General features: G+C 43.7%; 1 protein-coding gene across 5 annotated transcripts in view; it reads right to left on the bottom strand.

Annotated features, from left to right (window-relative positions):
- The window catches only part of prkar2aa (protein kinase, cAMP-dependent, regulatory, type II, alpha A), a 46,005-nt gene extending 36,398 nt beyond the window's left edge, over positions 1-9,607 (bottom strand). The window contains exon 1 of one of the 5 annotated variants that reach the window (XM_061257094.1): positions 7,726-9,607. In XM_061257094.1, coding sequence (XP_061113078.1) covers positions 7,726-7,984 — 259 coding nt within the window. In that variant the 5' untranslated portion in view covers positions 7,985-9,607. The remainder of the gene's footprint in view (positions 1-7,725) is intronic. The other 4 variants (XM_061257095.1, XM_061257097.1, XM_061257096.1 and 1 more) reach the window with 4 other exon arrangements.
- Between the last annotated feature and the right edge of the window lie 14,062 nt (positions 9,608-23,669).

Raw genomic sequence — 23,669 nt, 5'->3', positions numbered from 1 at the left:
TCACAGATAACCTCCATGCTGTCAAGGTTACGCCCAGTTGTAGAACTTGCTGCTGATCAGTATCTCCAGTGTGCAGGCATATCATGTTGCCCAACTTCCATGCAAGGTCATGCACACTGAAAGGGTGCGTTAATATCAACACTTTCAACACAATTAGCGTCGACGTCACGACTCTTGCGTTACAACACAGGAGTTAAACAGATTCCACACAGGCGGTGCACACAAGACGTGTTGTCCTTAACTAGGCTGAGGAGTGCTTAAAAAAAGAAAAGAAAAAAATAATAATAATAAAAAGACGTGTTGCACCGAATCTGTTTTCATAGTGTGCTGATTACACTAGCCACAACACTATGAAAAAAACCCCCCATAAATCAACTATTTTCTAGATAGAAAACTGGACTGGTTGAAACGGGTTGTGGGAAACAGGGTCAAGCGCAAACGGTTACAGCAGGCACTGTGTGTACATGGTCCGTGGCACGCAGTTGCTGCAGAGTATTTTGTAATTGTGTGCTGCCCTGCAGTAAACAGCCATATCTGTTGAGTCGCATGCGCGTGGTGGGCATAAGTGGTTTGGGCCTTTGTGCCCCTGCACAGAAGCTCACATCTCCACCATTTTGACTGCACTTCATCTGTTATTCGCACCGAAAGTTTTTGGGCACTGAAGCTACCTGACTGAGTGTTGAGTGTTTATTTAGCTCTCCAAATGCAGAGTAGGCTTCCGGATCCTTCCGTCCTTCCTGCACTGGCATTAAAGCACGTACTGCTTTAAGAGCAGCGGCTCCTCCCTGAAGAGCAGCGGCTCCTCCCTGAAGAGCAGCGGCTCCTCCCTGAAGAGCAGCGGCTCCTCCCTGAAGAGCAGCGGCTCCTCCCTGAAGAGCAGCGGCTCCTCCCTGAAGAGCAGCGGCTCCTCCCTGAAGAGCAGCGGCTCCTCCCTGTAGAGCAGCGGCTCCTCCCTGAAGAGCAGCGGCTCCTCCCTGAAGAGCCACACGCTGCGGGTAACCCCAGTGCATTGGGCTGGCAGACAGACTTAAATGGCCACACACTTCTGTGCAACTGTGCATAAATAATTCTCACTCGTTAATACATTATTCAGGGAATCGGACATCATTTAGTCAACATCGATTTAGAAAAATGTCTCGTATATGGGGCAGCTTTCAAGCCTAGTTACAAAAAAAAAAATTCAAATAAAAGTTTCAATGTCGTAATATCGTGACAGCGTGAAGCCTTGAAGCTTGAAGGACTGTTCCCCAGGTTATCCCAAATAAGGCCTCGTCCATTTAATCCTCGGTCCAGAGAAAACATGACACTGAATTTAACACATTGCACTCAGTTCTTCCACAGAGCAGGAGCTCCGTCGAGCAGAGAGGAGCACACTGGGAGCACAGCAGACGGAGTTACAACTTCAGTGGGTGGATTACATTCACATTTTTTACATTTTTGTCATTTGCCAGATGGCTTTAATCCAAAGTGACGTACAAGTTCATCGGTTCTTCACAGGTTAAAAGCATTAAATCCCTAACTAGTAAAATACGCATGAAGAGCTGTTGAACAAAAAGACAACAGTCATTGTAAGCGCAATAAAAAACAATTATTAAGGGTTAGGTTTAGACAGGATTAGGGCATTAGTAGATTAGATTAGTAGACGCATCATATGGTTTACTGGTTCTAGTCAGAGCGGAGTTATAACTTCAATGGGTGGGGATTAGCATCACTGTCCTGCCCCATATCTGCTACAGCAACCTTGAATCAGCACGAGTAAAGAAAAATGGGCTGGAGAACTGCAGAAGCCCTCTTCGGCGTGATAAACGGGCCTCTGGCGGAACAGCTGAAACGCAGCAGCGCTTCGGCGGCTAAGAGCAGGAAATGGGCGGCTCTCATCGCGCCACTTAAAATGACCGTTACAGAATGAAAGCAGGCGCCCTCAGAGTAGCGTGGAAGAAACAGGCTCACAAGTCGCTTTTAAAAAAGCGAGGGTAAGAGACAGTGAGGTGGAAGCGGGAAGTGCCGTATTGGATCATGATGCCCGGTTTAATGAAGGCTCCCGCCCTGATCAAGCGCAGGCCAGAAAGACCATGACTGATCCAGGGGCCAAAATGGAGGGAAAACTTACCAAGAATTTAGTTAACCGTGAATCAAAGCAATTTCCTCCTATATGAAAGGGGCATCCGGGGCCAAAATTAACACCCGTCAAGCACCAAATGTGGGAAAGATTCTCAGTTCAATTATTGGCACAGAGCTTTATTGCCAAAGCTTCTGACTGACTGACTGCCCGGACAGAGCTCCCGTGCCTGGCCGGTTGTTGGTGGAGTGATGTTCCTTCCACTTGCGTGTAATGGCCCCAGGGGTGCTTATCTTTGCCTCCAAGCGTCATGAGAAACACACAGCTCGCGCTTCTACTCTTTGAAGCCTGGTTACCTTCCTCTTCCTGCATTCCAACCATATGAATTATGGCCTTTAAAAAACTGTAAAAGCATCATCATAACAATATATGTACACCGAGCTTTAATCTCATTAAAAAATATAATTTTTCTTACGGTGTTCAATAGTTTTTTCCTGTTTCAGTCCACTTTATTGCAAGTAACTTCTTTCAAGGATTGAAATGTTACAATTTCCTAAGCTACGTAGTTTTGAGTTAATACCAATCTCTGGTCTAAAATTCATGTGAAAATAGGTAATATGTTTCGCTAGAGCTAAATAACCATCTTGCGGTTGTATACCTCTGCCAACCAGTCAATGTCGCAGTTTATTTCCCTGTCTGTCCACCAATAGCTAACTTTTAAACTTTAAGCAGGGCTAAATGTATTTTTATACATTCCATTAAGTAATTAATATGCCGTTTCTTTGTTATTGATGTTACCTATAATGTAAACAATATTAATTGTTGAAGATCTTTTTTTTGCATTACAACCTGAATATTTAGTTTAAGGCAGAGTAGTGGAATGATTTGGAAAGATTTCTGCCAAACCACCAACAATTGAAGAATATTCCAACAAAAGGTGTTTACTAACACAAAAAGGTGGATACTAACTCTAAAATCTCAACTAATGACTACATCAGCGATCAACAAACAAAATAACCCAAGATCATTTGCTCAGCTACAGTGGTAAGCAAACCATTATGATGTCACAGTGAAGTTTACCTTTAACCTTTTGGCATAATTAGCATACGAATTATTGAGTTATTGGCAAAAACAACTTTGACCACCAAATTCGAATCAGTTCATCCCTGAGTCCAAGTGGATGTTTGTGCCAAATTTGAAGAAATTCCCTAAAGGCATTCCTGAGATATCGTGTTCATAGATATGGGACGGACAACAGTTTTTGTTTTGTTTTTTTATACATTTATTTCAGATTTTTCCCTTTTTCTCACAATTTAGTACCCAATTGTACCCCATCTAATCCAATTAGAGTTAGTGTTAGATACACCGCCCACACCCCGTCCCTCGGCGGCCCGAAGGAGAACAACACGCCTTCTGCAGTCTCATCAATAGTTAGACTCCCTTGTTCACTGGCAGGCAAATCAGGCAAATATGTCTGCTACTCTGGTGTGTGATATTTCTTTTAAATCACTGAGGCACACAACTGTTTGGTCCTCCAGACCATAGTTTGTTCATTTCTGATTTCACTATAATATAGCAGAAATATGAATGGCACTAGTTTTGTTAGCAGTTAAAACTTGCCAGCTAGAAACATTTAATCATCTCTTTCCAATGTGGAGACGTGTCAAAACAGTAGTCCTTTATCATTGTCATCAGATATGAATTTGTTGGAGACCATCCTAAAATGCTGTGGTTAAGGCAACTTGGCCTATGCCACCTTCAGGGCTTAGATTTAAGTAATGATAATCGCCACTTTCCCTGAACAACCACCACAACCATCAAGTTAAACCATTGTGGCTAGGTTTGGAAAGGGATCCAAGAAAGCAATTTCCTTTTAAAAATGTCACAATTTACAAACTTTTTACTAGGATATTATTTAATGGGGTGTCAGCAGATGGGGAACATTTGTTTTTTTTATGTGGGTAACGAGACAGGCTACAGGCTGTGGGGAGCCAGTTTGGTATTTGAGGACAAAACAATGTCGCCCTCACCACCAATTTGCCCACCCCCTGCTGCCAGCAGTCGGTGGAACCCATTGTCCTGCACCTTGTGTTTGCGTAATGAGAGGACTTAAGACACAGCATTATCCCGCACGTGCCGAGCCCACGCGGGACCCAGCCGCCCCGCCCCGCTCTCCACGTCACCGACAGCCGGCATTTGCGTAAAACGGCGATTGTGCGCTGAACTTTAAGCCTGGCACAGGATTAAAGTCCACTCTGAGAGCGCCAATGTAAAATGCACGTGGGATTAATAACACCCAGGTATGAGCATGACGGAGTTCCATGGACCTAAAAGGGCCATGGCATCACACACATTGGAGACGAGGGTCGGGCACCACTGAATAATTTAATACATAAATCCAATATTTTATAATTAACAATGGCAAGTGAATATGTATACAGGAGAATTAAGTGCACTAATTAAGTGCACATCTTATGCACTTGACTTCTAAGGTTGGATCGATAGAGAAATTGATCGATTGATACCTATATCAGCTTTGGTAGATTGGTATCCATATAAAATCGATACTTTATGGGGAAAGAAACCTGGAATGGCCCATAAAATGAAAGGGAATGACTCACTTCGCAAAGAAATATTAACAAAATTGTCTAATTAAACTTACATGGCAAACATGGACATTAATAAGTCTTAATTATTGTGAAATATGCATGAATTAAACCACTACATGAAACGTATATGGGCAATTCCAACTTTACGGATGTGACATTTGGACACAATTTGGAAAAATTACTCTGCTTACATGTCAAAAAATGTTAATGCATATTATCATAGCACCCACTTGGCTGAGGGGAAGCGCCAAAAAATATATATTTGAAAATTTTGAAAAATATTGTTAAGCCAGAAAAAATGTTACAAATTACCCACGTTATGGATGTGATGCAAATAAACAGGTATTTTGGGGAGATTATAGACTTTCTAAAAACTTGATATAAAAGTTTGATACCCCTTAATGTTGGAGGCTTGGCTGAACATAAAAATACCAATTTTTCTAATATTTATCTTTGCCTTCATTTTAATGAGGCAATACCAGCGTTATGAATGTGACACACCTAAAATGCACATTGTTTGACAATCTACTTCCCAATCAAATTTTATCATAAGACCTTTGCTGTCATCTGAAATGGTCCTTGATGTCAGTTTTTACATTGAGAAAACCATCTGAAATGGTTTTGTTTTCAAGATGGCCACCAAATAGCATTGAATTCAATAGTAATGGGGCTAATAAATAAATGTAAGCATTTTCCTGATGTTAGCCTACATTTTTTTGGGTTTTGTCCCTTTCTGTGTAAAAAGGCACATCAACGTTAAGGTGACCACTGACACACTAATAATCTATTAACTTGTTTCTATTTGCGTGCGTCTGCTTCTCAAACAAGACTGTGGAAACTGATCTTAATTCACTTGTATGCAAGTACTTTGAACTAAAGCACAACAACATTTGTTAATCCAATTAATTAGCATTATATTAATCTGCACTTCGCATATCTACGGTATCTTATCATGCACATCTGTCGATCTCTGAACTCCTTCTATAAATCAAAATGGGCAAGGCACAGATATATTTAGCACATTACCACCAGTTTTCATGCTAAGTATGCTCGATATATGGTACAGTATTAGGAGTGAGCTCATGTTTGAATTCGCTTTCTCACTATTTCTTACTGTCACACTCAACACAGGATACAGCACACCAGTGACTTTAACCAGCAGCCTAAATTGTCAGGAGTGGCAACCAAACCTGTTCCAGGAGATATACTATCCTGTATGTTTTCACTCCAACCCTAACAAAGCACGCCTCAATCAACAGCTAAAGATCTATTTAGCTGCTCAACCATTAGAATTGTGTGTGCCAAATTAGGGTTGAAATGAAAATCAACAGAAACCACCAAACGCAGAACTTTTCTGTAACCCCAAAACACACAACACTCACCCCAGGACTTCTTGGATGCAGAGTTTTTCAATGAATGCAGTATAAATCAATTGCAGCACATTTTCCTCAAGGACCAAAATGAGCAGAATGCTGGCATCATAGCATTTCACATTTTTGGTTCAGATAACTTTTTATTCCCGATTCATCACACAACCTGACTCAACAAATATCCTGATTCAGACTTGCTTGCAACTTAAGTCTGGCACACCTGCTGAGTAGTGAATGAATATCTGAACACAGATGGGACCTAATTTGCACCCCATGGACAATTAAGTGTCCCTAATGACTTATATCGAACTATTTGTACGACCACATGCAAGCTAGTGTGCAATTAAAACAGGACTTACATTGAAGCAAAGTTTCATGTTATGAAAAAGCTGACAAACATAATTCACATGACTAGTAATTAATGTAGTCCTAGTGCTACAATGCGCATGTCGAAATAACTTTTGCCTACAACTAACTATTCTGGCTATATGGATAGATCTTGCCCAAGAAATGGGGCTAAACAGAACATGCAGCTACAGGACAGAGCCAGGAATGGAATATGCAGCGTATATCCAGGTGAAGTCCAGGCCATGTGCAGACCGAAAGGTACAAATCTTTCTCAGTTTGCCACAGAGGGTAGCGGTATGCGAAGCAAGCTGTCGCCAGTGAGTCTTGCCATAAAACTGTCATCCAGAAATAAGCATATCAGTGCCCACATTTAGTTTATAAAGCACTGAGGGGTTGCAGTAACAACGCTTCGGTTGAATTGCTTACGTTTGAAATGCTATGTAAATGCAATAAAGGCCAGTTGGTAGAACGGGTCAACATGGACATTTTATCGGTTGTAACTAATAGAATTGTATACATAAACACAGCTACATTTTTCACAGATTGAATGGCCATGTGGAAGTCTGGACAGCACCCTGAGCCAACCCTACACTGGCCCTCCAGGAAGGAACCCACCCATTCAACAAAAATCATCAACCGCTGATTCTGCAACTTCACAACGGATTGGTATCCCCCAAGACACAACACATGCGTTTGTCCATGCAAATAACCACACAATTAATCATATACATTTGAAAACTAGAATCATTACAATGCAAATTTGCATCACAACAGTTCTAGTCGTGAGTTAATTTAAGTGTTTGCACATTGTGCTAAAAATCCATGGTCCTTGTGTGGAAAAATCCATTGGACTCCTCAAAAGCAAGTTCTCGTAAGCCACCCTCCGTCTGTCATTTACGACGAGGGTCCAGTATATTGCGTGGGAAATCTTGAATGAATCTCACGTGCATTATTACCTCGGTGTTTCTCGGAAGACGACCAAGCGTAACTAAAGGAACACCGGCATGTAGCTCCGTACGCTGTCCGTAGTGTGGTATATTGCAACAGTGGTTTCAATTTCATGCAGCTTTATTACAGACCACTGGCTAGCGAACAAGCAATGTGGCCATATTAGGCCTTCCAACTAAGCATTTCCCAGAATAAAATCACAATTGCGTATAAATGATATAGATAGATAACTCCTCGCAGTTTCAACAGAGCCATCAACCCCTACCAACTATCAATCCAGTTACAACAGCTCTCGCGCAAATGATATTATACGGCCGTGACAGGCCGTCAACCACGCACCGCTGCGCCCCATCTCAAAAATGCAAATAGGCAACGTTAGCTGGCTACTTACGCTCAAAATCAGAATCATCGTCCTCGTCTTCATCATCTCCATTTGACTCGGTCTGCATCGGCTCACCATCGAACATCACTCCTTTGCCTCCAGACTTGGTTGTGGTACTCGGCTCAGCGCCGTCTTGGGTTCTGTTTTCCCGTAGGCGTGTGAAATAGAGAACGGCGAACTCCACCAAGTCCGGCGGCCTTTGGCGGAGCACTTCCACGGTGTAGCCTTGTAGCAACTCCGTCAAACCCGCTGGTATTTCGATACTCATGGCTACTCTTCTGTGATATTAGCTAGCTAAGTAATGTTATATTTTTTTCCTTTGAAAATGAAATGTTTTGTATGGAATTTAAAAAATAAAGAAAAGGGACGGCGTTTAAGTCAGTCCATACAAGCTGTTTTGGCTTCACGGAAACGGAGCTGGCAAACGGTAGCTAAGTTAACGTTAGCTGGTCAACGTTACTGGCACTAACGTTAAATGAACGGTACAATTGTTTGTGGAAAACATACAGTTGATGCAACGGGAACAAATTCGTTTGACGCTAGTAAGTTATCCAAGTTTGTAGACTTTGAAACTAAAACTCGACAACTTCAACCATCCCCTCGACCGACAATGTGATTTTACAAATGAGCGCTTAAATGGGCTAGCTCGATGTTGACCACTTTCGACCAAAATTGCTGTATACCTATAGCTAGCTTGCTATACAAATACTAGTAACATCGAGCAACCTAATTAGCTTGGAATCGTTTCTAAAGAAGCAACTGGTTGATTCAGAATGTGAATGATCAATTAGCTAGCGACCAAATCATATGCTGGCTAACGTTAGGCCGGAACCCGAACCTTTACGGCTAACGACGTAGCTAACTAACTATCCAATGTGAGTAAAGTTGCAGCTATCTAACGTTATCTATTTTGCTAGCCTGTGAAATATCATGGATGCCAGGCAGGTTGGCTAGCAAGGCTGATTTAGCCGATAGCCGAGAAGTTCTTCAAGTTACCGGTAGTTACGAGTTTCATTCAATTTAGAAATTCCAGTAACGTTACTCGTACCAAACTAACTAGCTCAACGGTAGTTGCTATTACATAATTCAATGATTGTGTGGTGCTCTGGAAAGGCAAATTGTGCACTTCGTTTGACGTATGTATATGTCTTACCTCCGATTAGCTCTCAACCCAAATAGTTTATTTATCCGCCTTCCCTACATGCGACACTTTATATCCTAACTGAAGCCAACCAACAAGCTACTTCCCTTTTCCCCACCAGTTTCCTTGACAGTGCTGCGACCACCTTTAATCACACCGTCTTCCCGGGATTAGCCGAACACTGCAACGTCTTTATCGTCCCAGGTATCTTGCTAGCGACCTCGGTGGGGAATGTAGCACCCACTACAGAAGAGTAAGGCAGTGACAGCTAAACGAGACCGCAAACCAATTTGCTATGCGGTTTAGGAGCAGCGAAATGAACTGGCTAAATACAAAATGGAAAATGCCTCAAACTATTTAGCTAGCTAACTAAACGCATCCAAATAATAGCCAGTTTAGCTATATTTGGCTAGTTAGCGAGCTCGCTTCTGCTAACCTTTAAAGCAACAATAACGTGCCGGCAAAATTCTAACTAGCTAGCCTTGTTGTAGCTAAAGGAACGACTGAAGGAAAATCGCAATTTAGCAAACACAATGGTAGCTAACAAACGTATCTGATTTCACGTCCGATATCCCGAAAGTAAAATGTCTTGGTGTTCGTATAAATATCCAATTAAATGCCTGGTCGATTTGTTCAAATTATTCCTTATATAAAACATTCAGCTTTTTGCCTCGCGGTGAGGCTTTCCCACTGCTCCACGAGCTTTGCTTCGGGGGCGTGGTCGCGAGTACATCCTGAGTGACACGCACTCAAGCCAACCGCTGCACAGAGTGTGACGTATGACTGGTAGCGCCTGCGTACATCAACGAGGCGTTAACGGTGGCCATGAGTATCCTAGGTTGCAAGCGTAATTGAATATAACTGATGACAGCTAAAGGTTTATAAGAACCAGAACGAAAGAGAGTAGCTGGGTGATCAATACCCTCAGCCTATGGCACAGCTTTAGGAAACAGAAAGTGGAAGAGAAAGAAGCGCCACAGGAGGTGCGGAATACGCATTATTGATTGAAAGAAGTGGGGCCCAATCAGAGATCAGTCACACAGTTAATGGTTGGTTCCCCAACTTCCCTGTATGAGGTTATGAAGAAGCATAGATGTTTAAATCAAACCTATGTTAAATGTTACATAGGGGTTCATTAACGTGCCGTAGAAAGTGCAGTACTTGGTAGCTGAGACTTGCTTTAAGCAACACATAACCCTGCAGTCGCTCACAAAATATAAAGCTAATATAATGCAGGAAGCCTTTTGTCACATGATTATACCACTTAAAAAAACTTATGGATCAAGTGATTTGAAAACCATTCACCCAACTCTGAGGTCTCTCCCATTTACTTAGCATTGGACAATATCTTTTACATAACTGAGGTATTTATTTTGACTGGGCTTTGAAAAAAAAGAAAAGAAATCCAGGGCACATTTTCCTGAAATCTCACCCATTTGTCTGGAGGTTAATGCTGTGCCAGCAGTGGCCGGATGGATTCCCCCAGCATGTCACAGGGCGTGTAAATATAGAGCACCAATTCTATTCCTGCATCACCTTACCTCAGAGGGACAGGTAAAGCCGTTGCCATGGCCACAATGCTTAATTCCTCCAAGCAGTTCTACCTATTCTTATCTGGAGCACCGCTCTCCCTTCAGTGGCCAGTCTGAATACTGCAACGCAGTTTAATTGCAGGGAGTGATCTGCCTGGCTGAACACACAGGTCTGTGTGCCATGCCACTCTAGTTCTTTGTGAATTGATCACCATGGGAAAGCACCATGGGGTCATCCATTTAAGATCTATGTGTTATCCTGAGAGATTGGTATGAATGAGGTAGCCTGCTTTTTTATTTTCATGTATATTCAGTACAGTGGAGACATATTCATCTCAAAGAGCTTGAAGTTTTAATGAAACAATTAAATTAAAGTAAATGAACATTAGTTGATGGATTGTTTTGTGTTTTCCCCATCTAAACACCATTCATTCTATGGAGGTAGGAGATCTTGTTATTGAAAAATGTAATTTGTATAGTTGATAATCTAAAGTTAGCTGAATACTGTTTGATTCTAGATGCTGTACAGATTTCTTGAGATATATTCATCTTCAGCTCGCCAATGTGAAGAATTTTGCTATGAGCCACAGTTTTTTTTTCAGATCCTGGTTGTTTGGAGCCTCTGTGCTGCTTGTACTTTTCATGTGATACTTCTGTCTCGCTGCAAGACTGTGAATCTGAAAAGAATCAGCTTTTTGTCATCATTCTGATGTTCTGTAGCTTCGGGCACATAAACGAATACATTTTTCTTCTTCACTTGCCTTTTTTGGTCATTCACCCTATTCCTTCTTTGCTCTCAGTCTATTTTTACTAGTCAGATGCCATTTATCACAGTCGTTATTTTGGTCCACATCCTTTTTTTTCTGGTGTTGTTTGGTACTCTCTAGTCAGTGAATTAATGTTTTAGTTTAATTGTCTTTATTGCCAGTGTGCATCACTATGACTGCCTCTCACTGCAGCACAAGCTTCTTTAAAATAGTATGGCTCAGTCCTAGAGTTCAGCACTAATTAACTAAATGGTGGCATTTTTATATAGTGCCTTTATCCAAGCAGCTCCACAGGAGCATTTGGGGGTAGGTGTCTTGCTCAGGACACCCAGGGCGGGATCGAACTTTATGTTGTTTGCAGGCACCCACAAACCACAGCAAATTCCTTGTATGTAAAACTACATGGCGAATAAAGAGATTCTGATTCTGATTCTCAACCGTCAACTCTCTGACTGCCAGACGACTGCTCTTACCTCCTGAGTCAATGTCGCCCCCTGCCTCTTTTTCTGTGTATTGGTAGACAATTCTGAGATATAAAATTTCTAAAGAAAAGCCACCTTTGTAAATCTGTGTATAGGGATAATTTTGTATGTACAATTTAATATATCTCTCAGACAACATGCATCTACATTATTTATTATTATGCACTTTTTTTATTTTGCCAGGGACCCATTTTTGGGAGCTCAGATCTCCAAAAGTAAATATACTTTTATTATAATTTTATTTGTAAATGAGAGTCATCTGAGAGCACCTTCTCATTGTGTAAAGATAAACATGTTTCAAATAATATTAGCTGAGATATGACCCATAGAATATTCAATACATTTTTGCCACATTTAGAGCGATCTGGAAAATTCAGGGGGGTCAGAAAATTCAGATGTCGGAAATTTTGCCAAACCCTCTACTTCTGATATGTTGAAGTTACATCGTTAATCAACTTTTCAAGAAAGAACTTGTTTTGGAACTCAGTGGGTGTTGTTCAACACTTCCAACTATCCTAACTTCATACATCTTTACACACCTGTAACACCACTATAATGACTGCATGGGTGCCCAATCGTGTCATGGAGGGTCGAGAGTATGTCATTTGCCACAATTTTAGATTTTGAATCACACAATTAACATGTGGTTAAAGTGCACATTCTCAGATTTTATTAAAGGGTATTTTTTATAGATTTTGATTTCACCATGTAGAAATTACAGCAGTGTTTATACATAGTCCCCTCATTTAAGGGCACCATAATGTTTGGGGCACGTGGCTTCACAGGTGATTGTAATTGCTCTGGTGTGTTTAATTGCCTCCTTAATGCAGGTGTTGGCAATATTCTTCTCCCGTAGTGGAATCAAATTGGAACCGGTAAAGTATCAGACTGATGACCACTTCGCAATTGAAAAGCTTTATTACGATGCGCAAAGAGAGATTCACGAGGGATACTAACCTCAACATGCTAACCTAAAGTGAGGGTTTAAGTAGCCTGGTTAGGGGAGTGTGACACATGACAAATGGCACAAATAAACATTCCCATGAAGGAATTACAGATCAATATTAACCCTTTATGTGACCAGTGGCGCCGGCAGCCGTAATCCTGTACACATTTTTTTAATGTTATGTTGTAAAAAATTTCTTTTTTACATTCTATCTTGAAAATAAAATTGTGACAACAGCAGATCCTGTCTTTTGATTCTTTTTTATTGAATAATGTGCTTGAGATGCATTTGTGGTTGCGTCCACTCTCTAACGTTACCCTAAGCCAGGGGTCGGCAACCCTGCTGGAGAGCCGCAGGGTGTGCTGGCTTTCGTCTCCACCTTAAAATAAGCAACCGATTCAGACCCAAGAAACCAGGTGAGGTGAGTTAACTGTGTAATCAACGGCTTTCATTGATCAATTAATGCCAAGTAACAACGAAAGCCAGCACACCCTGCGGCTCTCCAGGACCAGGGTTGCCGACCCCTGCCCTAAGCCAACGAACACTCAAGCCGTTTGACGCAAATACGTTTGAAGGCCGATGATTGGTGTTAACGTCATAGGTCATTGCAGGATCAACAATTCTGGGGCTTAATCATGACGTTGGCAATATTGGATTTAGCTTACCGGTATCTTGTGTGTTACCAAGAAAATAAGTAGCCTTGAAATGAGCAAACGAAACGTTGGGTTAAGGTCTCGCCTTACAGCTGTAGTGTCAGCTATAGAAAAAAATCCTCTCGCACTGAGTAGCTGCTACAAAGGCCACCAGCTCACACGAGTGCACAACTCCGCGCAGCTGAATTTCTTAATGTTGCCTTGGGAAAGAGCCAGTCTATCTATTCCAAGTTAGATCGCTCACACCAGCAAACAATAGAGCGCAATAAATATGGACTCAAAGCAGTTATCGATCTAACTGACATTTGCGGCAAAACATACCCATTCGGGGTAATTTTCAGGCGCTTCTGAAATATCGTGCTGAGGGAGATGAGTTGCTGAAACAAGATGTTGAAAATGCACCAGCTAACGCACAAAACTGTAGTCATCAAATTCAGAATGAGCTGATTGAGATGTGTGGAAAACAGATGAAAGACAAAATAATCCGCAAATGCAGGGATGCCAAGTGGTTTTCCCGATTGGCTGATGAGACGGCTGATATTAGTAACGTGGAGCAAGTGGTTCTTGGAGTTCGGTACGCCGACTGTTCTGGCAGCTATTCAGTGCGAGAGGATTTTTGGGGATTTTTTTCTACAGCTGACACTACAGACGAGACCTTAACCCAACTTGTGCACTTAATGCCAACTTTTATAGCACATTTCTCGGTGGTTCTCTTTATGGTGGTGTGTTAAACACGAATCTCTCTCTCTCTCATATTGTCAGGTTCTGTGTTTTCATTGTTTGGCTTTTGTCTATGTGCTTTGTGTTTCCGTGTTTTGGTGCCCACTGTTGTCACCCTGTCTGTTTGTTCATTCATGTTATCCATTTCACCTGCATTTGTATCTTATAAAACCCCCTCTGTTTGTCTAGTTTGTCGGCAGATTGTTATGTGTCAAACCCATATTCTCCAGCGTTTATTCTTGATTGATTCCCGGTACGACCTCTTTTTTTTCTTCGACTTCTGCTTCTGGATTCTGTTTTTGTCTGATTTGCCCACTTGTGTTCGACCCTTCGCCTGTGATCATGAGTATGATTTAGATTATCCATGTTATACCTGTTTGCTGGAGTTTAGACTGATTGCCTGGACTATTACTTATGAACTACTTATTCCCTGCTATCCCTGTTTGCTGGCTACCTGTCTGACCTGCCTTTATATGGACCCAGCAAGCCCAACCCCGGCTCTGGAGGTGCTGAGACTACAGGGACAATGCCTGGGAGTTCACGAGACCTTTTTATTGGCTCCTCACCTCCACCTGCTCCTACACCTGAACCACTCTGGCCCCGTCCTGAGTCCCACCTGCCACCTCCGGAGTGCTACGACGGTGAACCCAAGGACTGTGCCTCCGTCCTGTTGCAGTGCTCACTCATCTTCGAGCTCGAACCTTCCACCTTCCCCACCGAACGATCGAAGGTGGCTTATGTCATCACTCTTCTGTGCGGCTGAGCTCGGGAGTGGGGAACCACTTTCTGGGACTTCGGCGCCCCGGAATGCTACAACTTCGTCCTCTTCTCCACTGCTATAAAGAGCGTGTTTGACCGGGCCATCTCCGGACCAGCAGCTTCCCGTGAGTTCCGGAGCCTCGTGGCTTCGGCGCTGTAGGGTCCTTAGCACAGGGCACCAAATTATGTAGGCTCCTCGCACTGGCATCCAAATAACGTAGGGATTTTACTCTCAACAAAACCGGGGCGCCAATTAATGTTATGTAGCAGTATAACTGCAAAAAATTACTGTTATCAGAAATATCTAACCACAAATGTAGTATTTTAATTAATAATTAAAATAACCAATATTAATGATTAAACATACCGATAACCTGAAGGTTAGAAGTTCTTCGAAAGACTGCTTTAACTCGGCTCTCATGTCTATGTGACGCCAAAACAAAATAAAATAAAATATATTTATTAAACAAACATACAAACACAGAACAGATAAACTAACGGGCAGTTAGTAGGGTAAATTAGTGTGTGTGTGTGTGTGTGTGGGGTGGGGGGGGGGCGCAAGCGCACGTGTCGCTTGAACAAAGGAAAGTAAAGTGGGTGTGTTAGTTATTGTTAGCTGTGAGAAGACTACTTGCGTAGTTTACTCTATATTTGCGCAAAAGACGGCGAATCAGTTCACGTACAAATATATATATAGCTAACAAAATACATTCCAATAATAAGACGGCAAATATGGAAACACAAGATTCACAAAAACAGTTAAGACTAAACTAAACACTGGCTATGCCTGAATGTTTGTTAGTCTTACTGAGTCCATACGCATTGCTGGATCCAAAAGACATGCTGTCCTTGTAGAAGCGGCGATGGTGCTGTGAATGATGTACTGGAGAGATGCGCAGGCTGGGGCGTTCCCGTCTTAGCCGCGCGTTGTCGTCTGGTCCGCTCGGTTGCTGGAAGGATGTTCGTTGGTCCTTTTTCCGGGTGGAAAAGTTAGTTGCTGTTGTTTGTTGGTGAGCTTTGCAGGAGTAAACTGATATAGCGTTCCGCGTACACCACTTTCCACTCGCTATAGGCCACTAAGTTACCGCAAGGTAACTGGGTGTGTCTGTAGGCCTGGTAGTGCGCTGTGCAGCATTCAGCCTCTGTCCGAGTCTCGGAGCAGATGAGCTGAAGCGAATGGCCAAAAAGGGTGCGTCGAAAATAAGTGAGAAGAAGAGGAGAAAGAAGAGAAAGATCCCGGGAACATGTCTTGCTCTTATATGGGAAAGTTTATTGCTCCCGCCATTATGGGATTGGCTGAACCAAGCTAGACGTCAGGCGGGGTGGATGTCGTGGAATTGTCCTGTGGGATTGTGGGAGTTGTAGTTCCTACAGCGGGATGGGGGCACACTGCCCTGTGGAGCGCATTCCAGATGCCGGACTCCTTCGCCACCCTTATTGACCTGGCCGTCAGGGTGGACACTCGGCTGGGGGATTGACGTGCTGCTAGGCGGGCCCAGGAACCCGACAGCCTTCCCCGGTTCCCTGCGCCAGGCATCCCATACCCAGAAACGCTCCTGAACCCGAACCAGAGCCCATGCAGGTGGGGGAAACCGACTCTTGGAGACGGGTGCTGGAGCAGCTCTGCCTGTACTGTGGTGGACTGGGCCACTCCGTCTCTAATTGCTCGGTTCAAGACAATGCCCATCAGTGAAGGAGAGGGTCCTGACAGGCATCACAATTAATCCATCCCCCTCAACCTCAAGGTCCACCATCATGGCTTATATCTCCTGGGACGGGCTTGCCACCAAGTGCGAGTTCTGATCGACTCCGGAGCCGATGCCAATGTAATCTGTCGCACCGGTCCATCGCCTGGGATTTTCAACATCCACTCTCTCCCAGGCCCTCCACACCAACATTCTCACTGGCTCCTCCATGGCTGCAGTCGACACCATCACCTCCCCAGTTAGGCTGCAGATCTTGGGCAACCACCAGGAGGAGATCACCTTCTACATTATGAAGTCTCCCCTGGTTCCTGTGGTTTTGGGCAGACCCTGGCTCCTCCACCACAATCCCCAAGTAGACTGGGTCCGGGGAACCGTCACGGGCTGGAGCCCCAACTGTCTACAGTCTTGCCTCCAACCAGCCTGATTCCAGTCCTGCCGCTCCTGAGACGCCTCCTGACCTGTCCTCTGTCCCACCTGTCTACCACAACGTTGGAAAGGTCTTCAGAAAATCGCGAGCCTGCTCCCTGCCTCCTCCTCCTGATTGTGCCATCGAGCTACATCCCGGCACCACTCCCCTAAGAGGTTGTCTCTTCTCCCTGTAAGTTCCAGAGACCCTGTCCATGGAGAAGTACGTTGGTAACTCCCTGGCTGCCGGCTTGGTCCGTCCCTCATCATCTCCAGCCAGAGCCGGGTTCTTCTTTGTGGAGGAGAAGGACACGTCCGTAAGGCCCTGCATCGACAACCGTGGGCTAAACGACATCACAATAAAGAACCGCTACCCCATCCCTCTCATCTTCTCGGCCTTCTCCACTCTTCAGAAATGCCAGTTCTTCACCATGCTGGATCTCCACAACGCCTACCACCTCGTCAGCATCCGCGAGGGAGATGAGTGGAATACAATACCCTGAGTGGCCACTATGAATACCTTGTGATGCTGTTCAGGCTCACCAACGCTCCAGCCATCTTCCAGAACCTCATGAACGATATCCTCCGGGACATGATCTCCCGATTCGTATTCGTTTATAACTGGACAACATCCTCATCTTCTCTGCTACCGTGGAGGAACACGTCAATCACGTCCATCCAGTGCTCCATCGCCTCCTGGAGAACCGTCTCTTCGTCAAATCCGTGAAGTGTGAGTTTCACCGACTCTCCATCTTGTTCCTCGGCTTTGTCGTCGCCAGGGGGCAGCTTGAAATGGATCCGGAGAAGACCTCCACTGTAGCGATTGGCCCCCTCCTACTAACCGCAAGGGGCTTCAATGCTTCCTTGGGTTCGCCAATTTCTACAGGAGGTTCATCCGGAACTACAGCTCTGTTGCCGCTCCCCTGTCAGCCTTGACCTCCTGCAAAGTCACCTTCTGCTGGACACTCCGCCTTCCGGGAGATGAAGAGGGGCTTCTCCTCTGCTCCTGTCCTGCTCATGCCCGACCCAGAGAAGCAGTTCACCCTCGAGGTGGAAGCCTCCGACACTGGGGTCGGAGCCCTACTGTCCCAGCAGTCCCCAAACAACAAGGTCCATCCCTATGCCTTCTTTTCTTGCTGCCTGTCACCCACAGAGAGAAATTACAGTATTGGCGACCGGTAGGCCACCACTCTGTTCATTGTCTGGACCGACCACCATAATCTGGAGTATGTCTGACGAAGAGACTGCCACCATCCTGCCTCCCTGTACCCTGGTCACCACCACACATCTTGATGTTGTCAACAAGATGGAAGAAGCCCTGACGACACTCCCGTTCCTGACAACACTCCCTGAAGCTGTCCGTCTGCTTGTCCTGGAGTGGGCCCAATTGTCCCGACTCGCTTGTCACCCTGGGATCAGCCGTTCGCTTTCTCTCTTGGGCATCCTGATTGCTCGCGGTAAAAAATCAAGCAACCAGTGGCCCCAGGGACTCCTCCAACTGCTGTCCATTCCTCGTCACCCTTGGTCCCATGTGGCCTTGGACTACATTACCAGTCTACCTGTCACCAAAGGAATGTCCGTTGTCCTGACGAGGGTAGACCAGTTCTCCAAATATGGGCACTTCATCACCCTACCTGCCTGCACGGCCTTCCCCTGGAGGTAACCTCGGACCAAGGCCCTCAGTTCTCTAGTCAGTTTTTTTTCATAAGGGCCTTCTGCCAACTTATCGGTGCCAAACCACAGCTGTCGTCCGGGTTCCACCCCCAGACCAATGGGCAGATGGAGTGTCTCGACCAGGAGTTGGAGAAGACACTCAGCTGCATGGTGGAGAAATCTGTCAGGTTCATTATCTCGTCTTTTGTCTACGTGCTTCACGTTTCCGTGTTTTGTTACCCTCTGTGCACACCGTAGTCTCCCTGTCAGTTTGTTCTTTCAATGTTATTCGTTTCACCTGCGTTTTCACTTCCTGAGTGTTTTGACCTATTGCCTGGACTATTGCTTATGAACTGCTTGTTCCCTGCTATCCCTGTTTTCTGGCTACCGAACCCCGCCTGTCTGACCTACCTTTAATTTAATAAAGACTCTTTACGTAAAGCTATGCCTTGTTCTTGCATCTGGGTCTGGTGTTCTACGAACCTGATGGATATGATCTAATCCAAAAGGCTCAAACCCAACACAGGTATAAGGGAGCTCTTGGTACTTAAACTTTCCTCCCTGTCGTCTTTCGATCACCTTTGGAAACTATTATTGTTGTTTATCAACATGAGGAGAAAAGTTGAAAGTCAAAGAAGCCATTATGAGACTGAGAAAAAAATAAAATGGTTAGAGACATCAGCCAAACCAAAGACTTACCAAAATCAACTATTTGGAACTCAATTCAGAAGAAAGAGAGCACTGGTGAGCTTACTACTCACAAAGGCACTAGCAGGCCAAGAAAGACCTCCACAGCTAATGACAGAAGAATTCTGTCCAACAGAACACTCTTCAAGAGTCAGTTGTGGATTTGCCAATGACCACTCTCCACAGAAAACTTTATGAACAAAAATACACAGGCTACACTGCAAGATGCAAACCACTGGTTAGCTGCAAAAACAGGATGGCCAGGTTTCAGGTTCCAAGAAGTACTACCACAATTGTCTTGTGAACGGATGAGATGAAGATTAACTTATATCAGAGTGATGGCAAGAGCTAAGTATGGAGGAAAGAAGGTACTGTCCAAGGTCCATAAATATTTGGACATTGTCAAAGTTGTTGTTATTTCAGCAAAGAGTTTTAGTATTGCTTGTATGACATAGGCCATGGACATCAGGAAGTAATGGCATGCATTTAAAAACCTTGGTGTCATTATTGATTCTACCCTCTCATTTGACACTCACATAAAAAAACATCACCAAAACAGCTTTCTTTCACCTCCAAAACATTTCCAAACTCCACCCCTCACTTAACCCCACCACTGCTGAGACTCTCATCCATGCATTCATAACCTCCAGACTTGATTACTGTAACGCCCTTCTCTTTGGTATCTCAGCAAAGAGATTAAACAGACTCCAATACATTCAAAATTCCGCTGCAAGAGTTCTCACCCGCACTAGGTCCTGGCAACACATCACTCCCATCCTCCATCAACTACACTGGCTCCCTGTGCAATACCGTATTCAATTCAAAATCATTCTACTTGTTTTCAAAGCCCAACATAATCTTGCACCCTCTTTCAAACCTCCTGACCCCATACCAACCAACCCGCACCCTATGCTCCACTGATACCCACCTCCTGCTCACCCCCACTGCACATCTCCGTTCTATGGGTGACAGGGCGTTTAGTGTAGCTGGCCTCAAACTCTGGAACTCCCTCCCACTTGCACTACGGAAAATCACCTCACTGTCCACCTTCAAATCCAAGCTCAAAACTCAAAGCTCATTCTTGCTTTTCCTCCCTACTCCTAACTGACCCCTTCATCTCACTCTCGCGATGTGCCATCCTATTGTTGTTTGTTGTTTTATATACTTTATTTTATTTTATTGTCTACATTTTTGTGTAGTGTCTTTTAATAAGTGTACAGTGTCTGTCCCTATATGTTGTTTTATGACTGCCACTTGCCACAACTGTACAGTGTCCTTGGGTGACGTGAAAGGCGCTTTAAATAAAATGTATTATTGTTATTATTATTATTATTATTATTATGCAAAGCATATGCAACCAAGTATAAAAAACAATGACAATTTAATCTTAATTTAACTCCAATAGCCTTTGGTAGACACCTAAAATAACAATAACTTTGTCAATGTCTAAATATTTATAGACCTGACTGTATCTGTGAAACATGGTGGTGGGGGTGTTATGGCTCATTTATCTTCATTGATAATATACACCTGTCTCATTGAAGCCATAATGAGTAAATGGCCTGGGTCTGGGCTTTTGAATTACAAAGAATAATCCAAAAGGGTTCCCAAACTTTTGGACAAGGCCCTTTTCCTTTAAAAAAATAATAATTTATAAACAGTAAAAAATGAAAATAAAAAACAATCTTGCTTTAAAATTTGCAGAAAGATGTTTAAATTAAATGTTTAAACCTGCAGTTCAGGATTGCTTTCGATCAAGTACAGATTCATTGTAACAGACATTTAAACCAGGGGTGCCCAAATTTTTACACCCCACTGTACATTGCTGAATCCTGGGCCTTGGGCAACATTCATCCATCGTCATCTCCCGCTGGTGCCGGTTTTTGGTTTGTGGACAAGAAAGATGGCATTCTCCATCCCTGCATTGATAAATGAGGATTAAACGCTATTACAGTCAGGAACCATTACCCTTTCCCTTTACCCTCACTACAGGAGAGTGTCCTATTCACTAAAATGGACCTCCGCAACGCTTATCACCCCATCTGAATCTGAGAGGGGTACGAATGGAAAACAGTGTTCAATACTCACTCAGAATATTATCAATATCAAGTGATGCCATTTGCTCTCACTAATGCTCCTGCTGTGCTTCAAGCTATGATTCAAGGATGTGCTCCGTGACATCATCTCCCAACATGTGCTTGTCTGCTGGGACAAAATCCAGGACAAGACATGCTTCATGTTTTACCAGGTAATTAAAATACTTTTTTACAAAAGCATCTGTACCCGAAGGCCAAGAAGTGTGAGTTCCACGGGACTTCCATTGGGCACCCAATCAGAGATGGACTCTCAAAAAGGTCTGAGCTATCCAGGAGTGGCCAGAACCTCCCTCGAAGAAGCAGCTGCAACGATTCCTGGGCTTCTCAAACGTTTACAGGAGGCTCATCAGGAACTACAGTATTGTAGCACCAGTGGCGGCTGGTGGCTGAAAATTGAGGAAAACCAGCCCACTGCATCATACTCTTTCATACACGTTGCCTACTTTTCTATACTGTCTTATGGTCAAAGAAAATTTTTAGAAAAGGGCTTTTGGAACGTGCATTTTGTTTCATGCTCCCTAATTTAAAGCAGAAAAATTTTATCTGAAATGAATACAAAACACCAGAAAATTAAGTGTGGTATATGTATTCTGCCTGTGGGAGAATTTACATTTGAGAGGAAAAAACACTACAATATTTGGTTGCAGTTGCGGTTGCAGTAGTCATCTTGCTGGAGAAGAGAGGTGCAAGATGTTTTTCTTCTCTCACGCTGCCCCTTACATTTGTGGTGGAGACACACTTTGCACAAATCTGGTGGAGACACACTTTTCACAAAGCCACCTGGCACCGCACCCGCGTCCCTCAATCATGCATGTGACTGACAGTAGTGTTCTGTAAATTTCAACCAGGTTCATTGTTATTTTGTCATTGTCCAGTTTTAATAAAATCTAAAAATCATGAAAATGTAAGATTGTATTTTGTATGTGGTTTGAGCTGGCAATACTATTGCCATATTTGATGTGCTCTGTGAGACTGTGGAAAGCGGTACTTGAATTTTATTCATTTTTCAACTAGGCTTTGTTTTTGTTTTTTTGTCTGTATTGATTAATTTAAGAAGCTTGTGGCAACTGGTGCAGTGTAGTAACGTTACAGTTTGTAGCCTATCGATCAGTACAGGTCAGCCAGCCAGCTTTAGTGCCGTTATCCTTTTGTATGACATGAGACTTGTGGCGATTGTCACAGCATAGCAACGCTGCTGCTCGTATTGATCAGAACAAGCTAGCCAGCTTTAATGCTGTAATGTGAGACTTTCGGGTAGCAGTTCAGGCTATTGTATTAACAACTTCCATGACAATGGAACTAATGAATGGGGAACTAAAATTTGAAAGGAGGGACAATGCTTACATTGGAATTCTATCTCGTTGGGAAGCTAAAATACCATACTGTTGAATGCATGCTGGCTTTATGGCTTAGGGCAGCTCCACTTGTAGCAAAATACAGAAAAAGAAAGCACCTGTTTCGTGTTTTTGACCACAATTGATCCTCGTTGTTTCTATTTGACCAGCGTATTTAATCTATTCGTTTTCACCTGCTCGCTGTTCTTGTGCCTGCCTCCATGCGACCTATACTCTCCAGCGTTCTTCTCCAGTGCCTTTCCCGTGTCCGTTACCTGTTCTCCCATGTTCCTGTTCCTGTTCCCGTTCCTGGTCCTGTTTCTGCTCCTTCTCCTGCGCCTGTTCCTGTTCCCGTTCCTGGTCCTGTTTCTGCTCCTTCTCCTGCGCCTGTTCCTGTCCCGGTTCCTGTTCTTGCTTTTCCTCATCTCCATCCTGCCCCCTCCTCGGACTGACCTCCCGGATTCAACCTCTCCCTAACTTCTCAGATTGTTCCGCATGCTCTTGGACATCTCTGTTCCCGGCTTCGATCACTGCGTGACCTTTTGCTACGAACTGCCTATCATGGATATTGCTGTTTGCAGTGTACCTATCCCCACCTGCCTGACTTGGAATTAAAAATGATTTGCGATTGGTTTTATTCTCCTGAGTGACACAGAACAGATTACATACAGTGCAGATTTTTCCGACAATGAGGATTACCCACAGCAAGGTGTACCTATAATAAGGATGATATTGCAGTTCATTAGTCACATGTGCTTTGTGAACCCCTAGCTTCTGACCACTAGGGGCCTTGTTTTGTTGATAAAATGTTTTAAGGTTTGAAAATACCCCTTCTGAAGTATGCATGTTAAAGGGGCAGTTCACCCAAACATTTAATATAAATAAATAAGAATGAGGGCCCAAATGGTCGGGACTGAAAAGATTGCTTTGGTCTACAATTTTAAGCGGCCAAAAGAGAATATCATGCTACACCCCAGAATCCAGTGGAAATATAGCTTTATTTTATTTTTGGGTGACTGGCCCTTTAAGATGACATAAATTTACTGACCAAACATTTGTTCCTTCAGTTTAT

This window comes from Conger conger, chromosome 10, assembly GCF_963514075.1.
Source record: "Conger conger chromosome 10, fConCon1.1, whole genome shotgun sequence".
NCBI classification, from domain to species: Eukaryota; Metazoa; Chordata; class Actinopteri; order Anguilliformes; family Congridae; genus Conger; species Conger conger.
The sequence above is the reverse complement of the archived record's forward strand: the minus strand, read 5'-3'. Positions and strand labels throughout refer to the sequence as shown.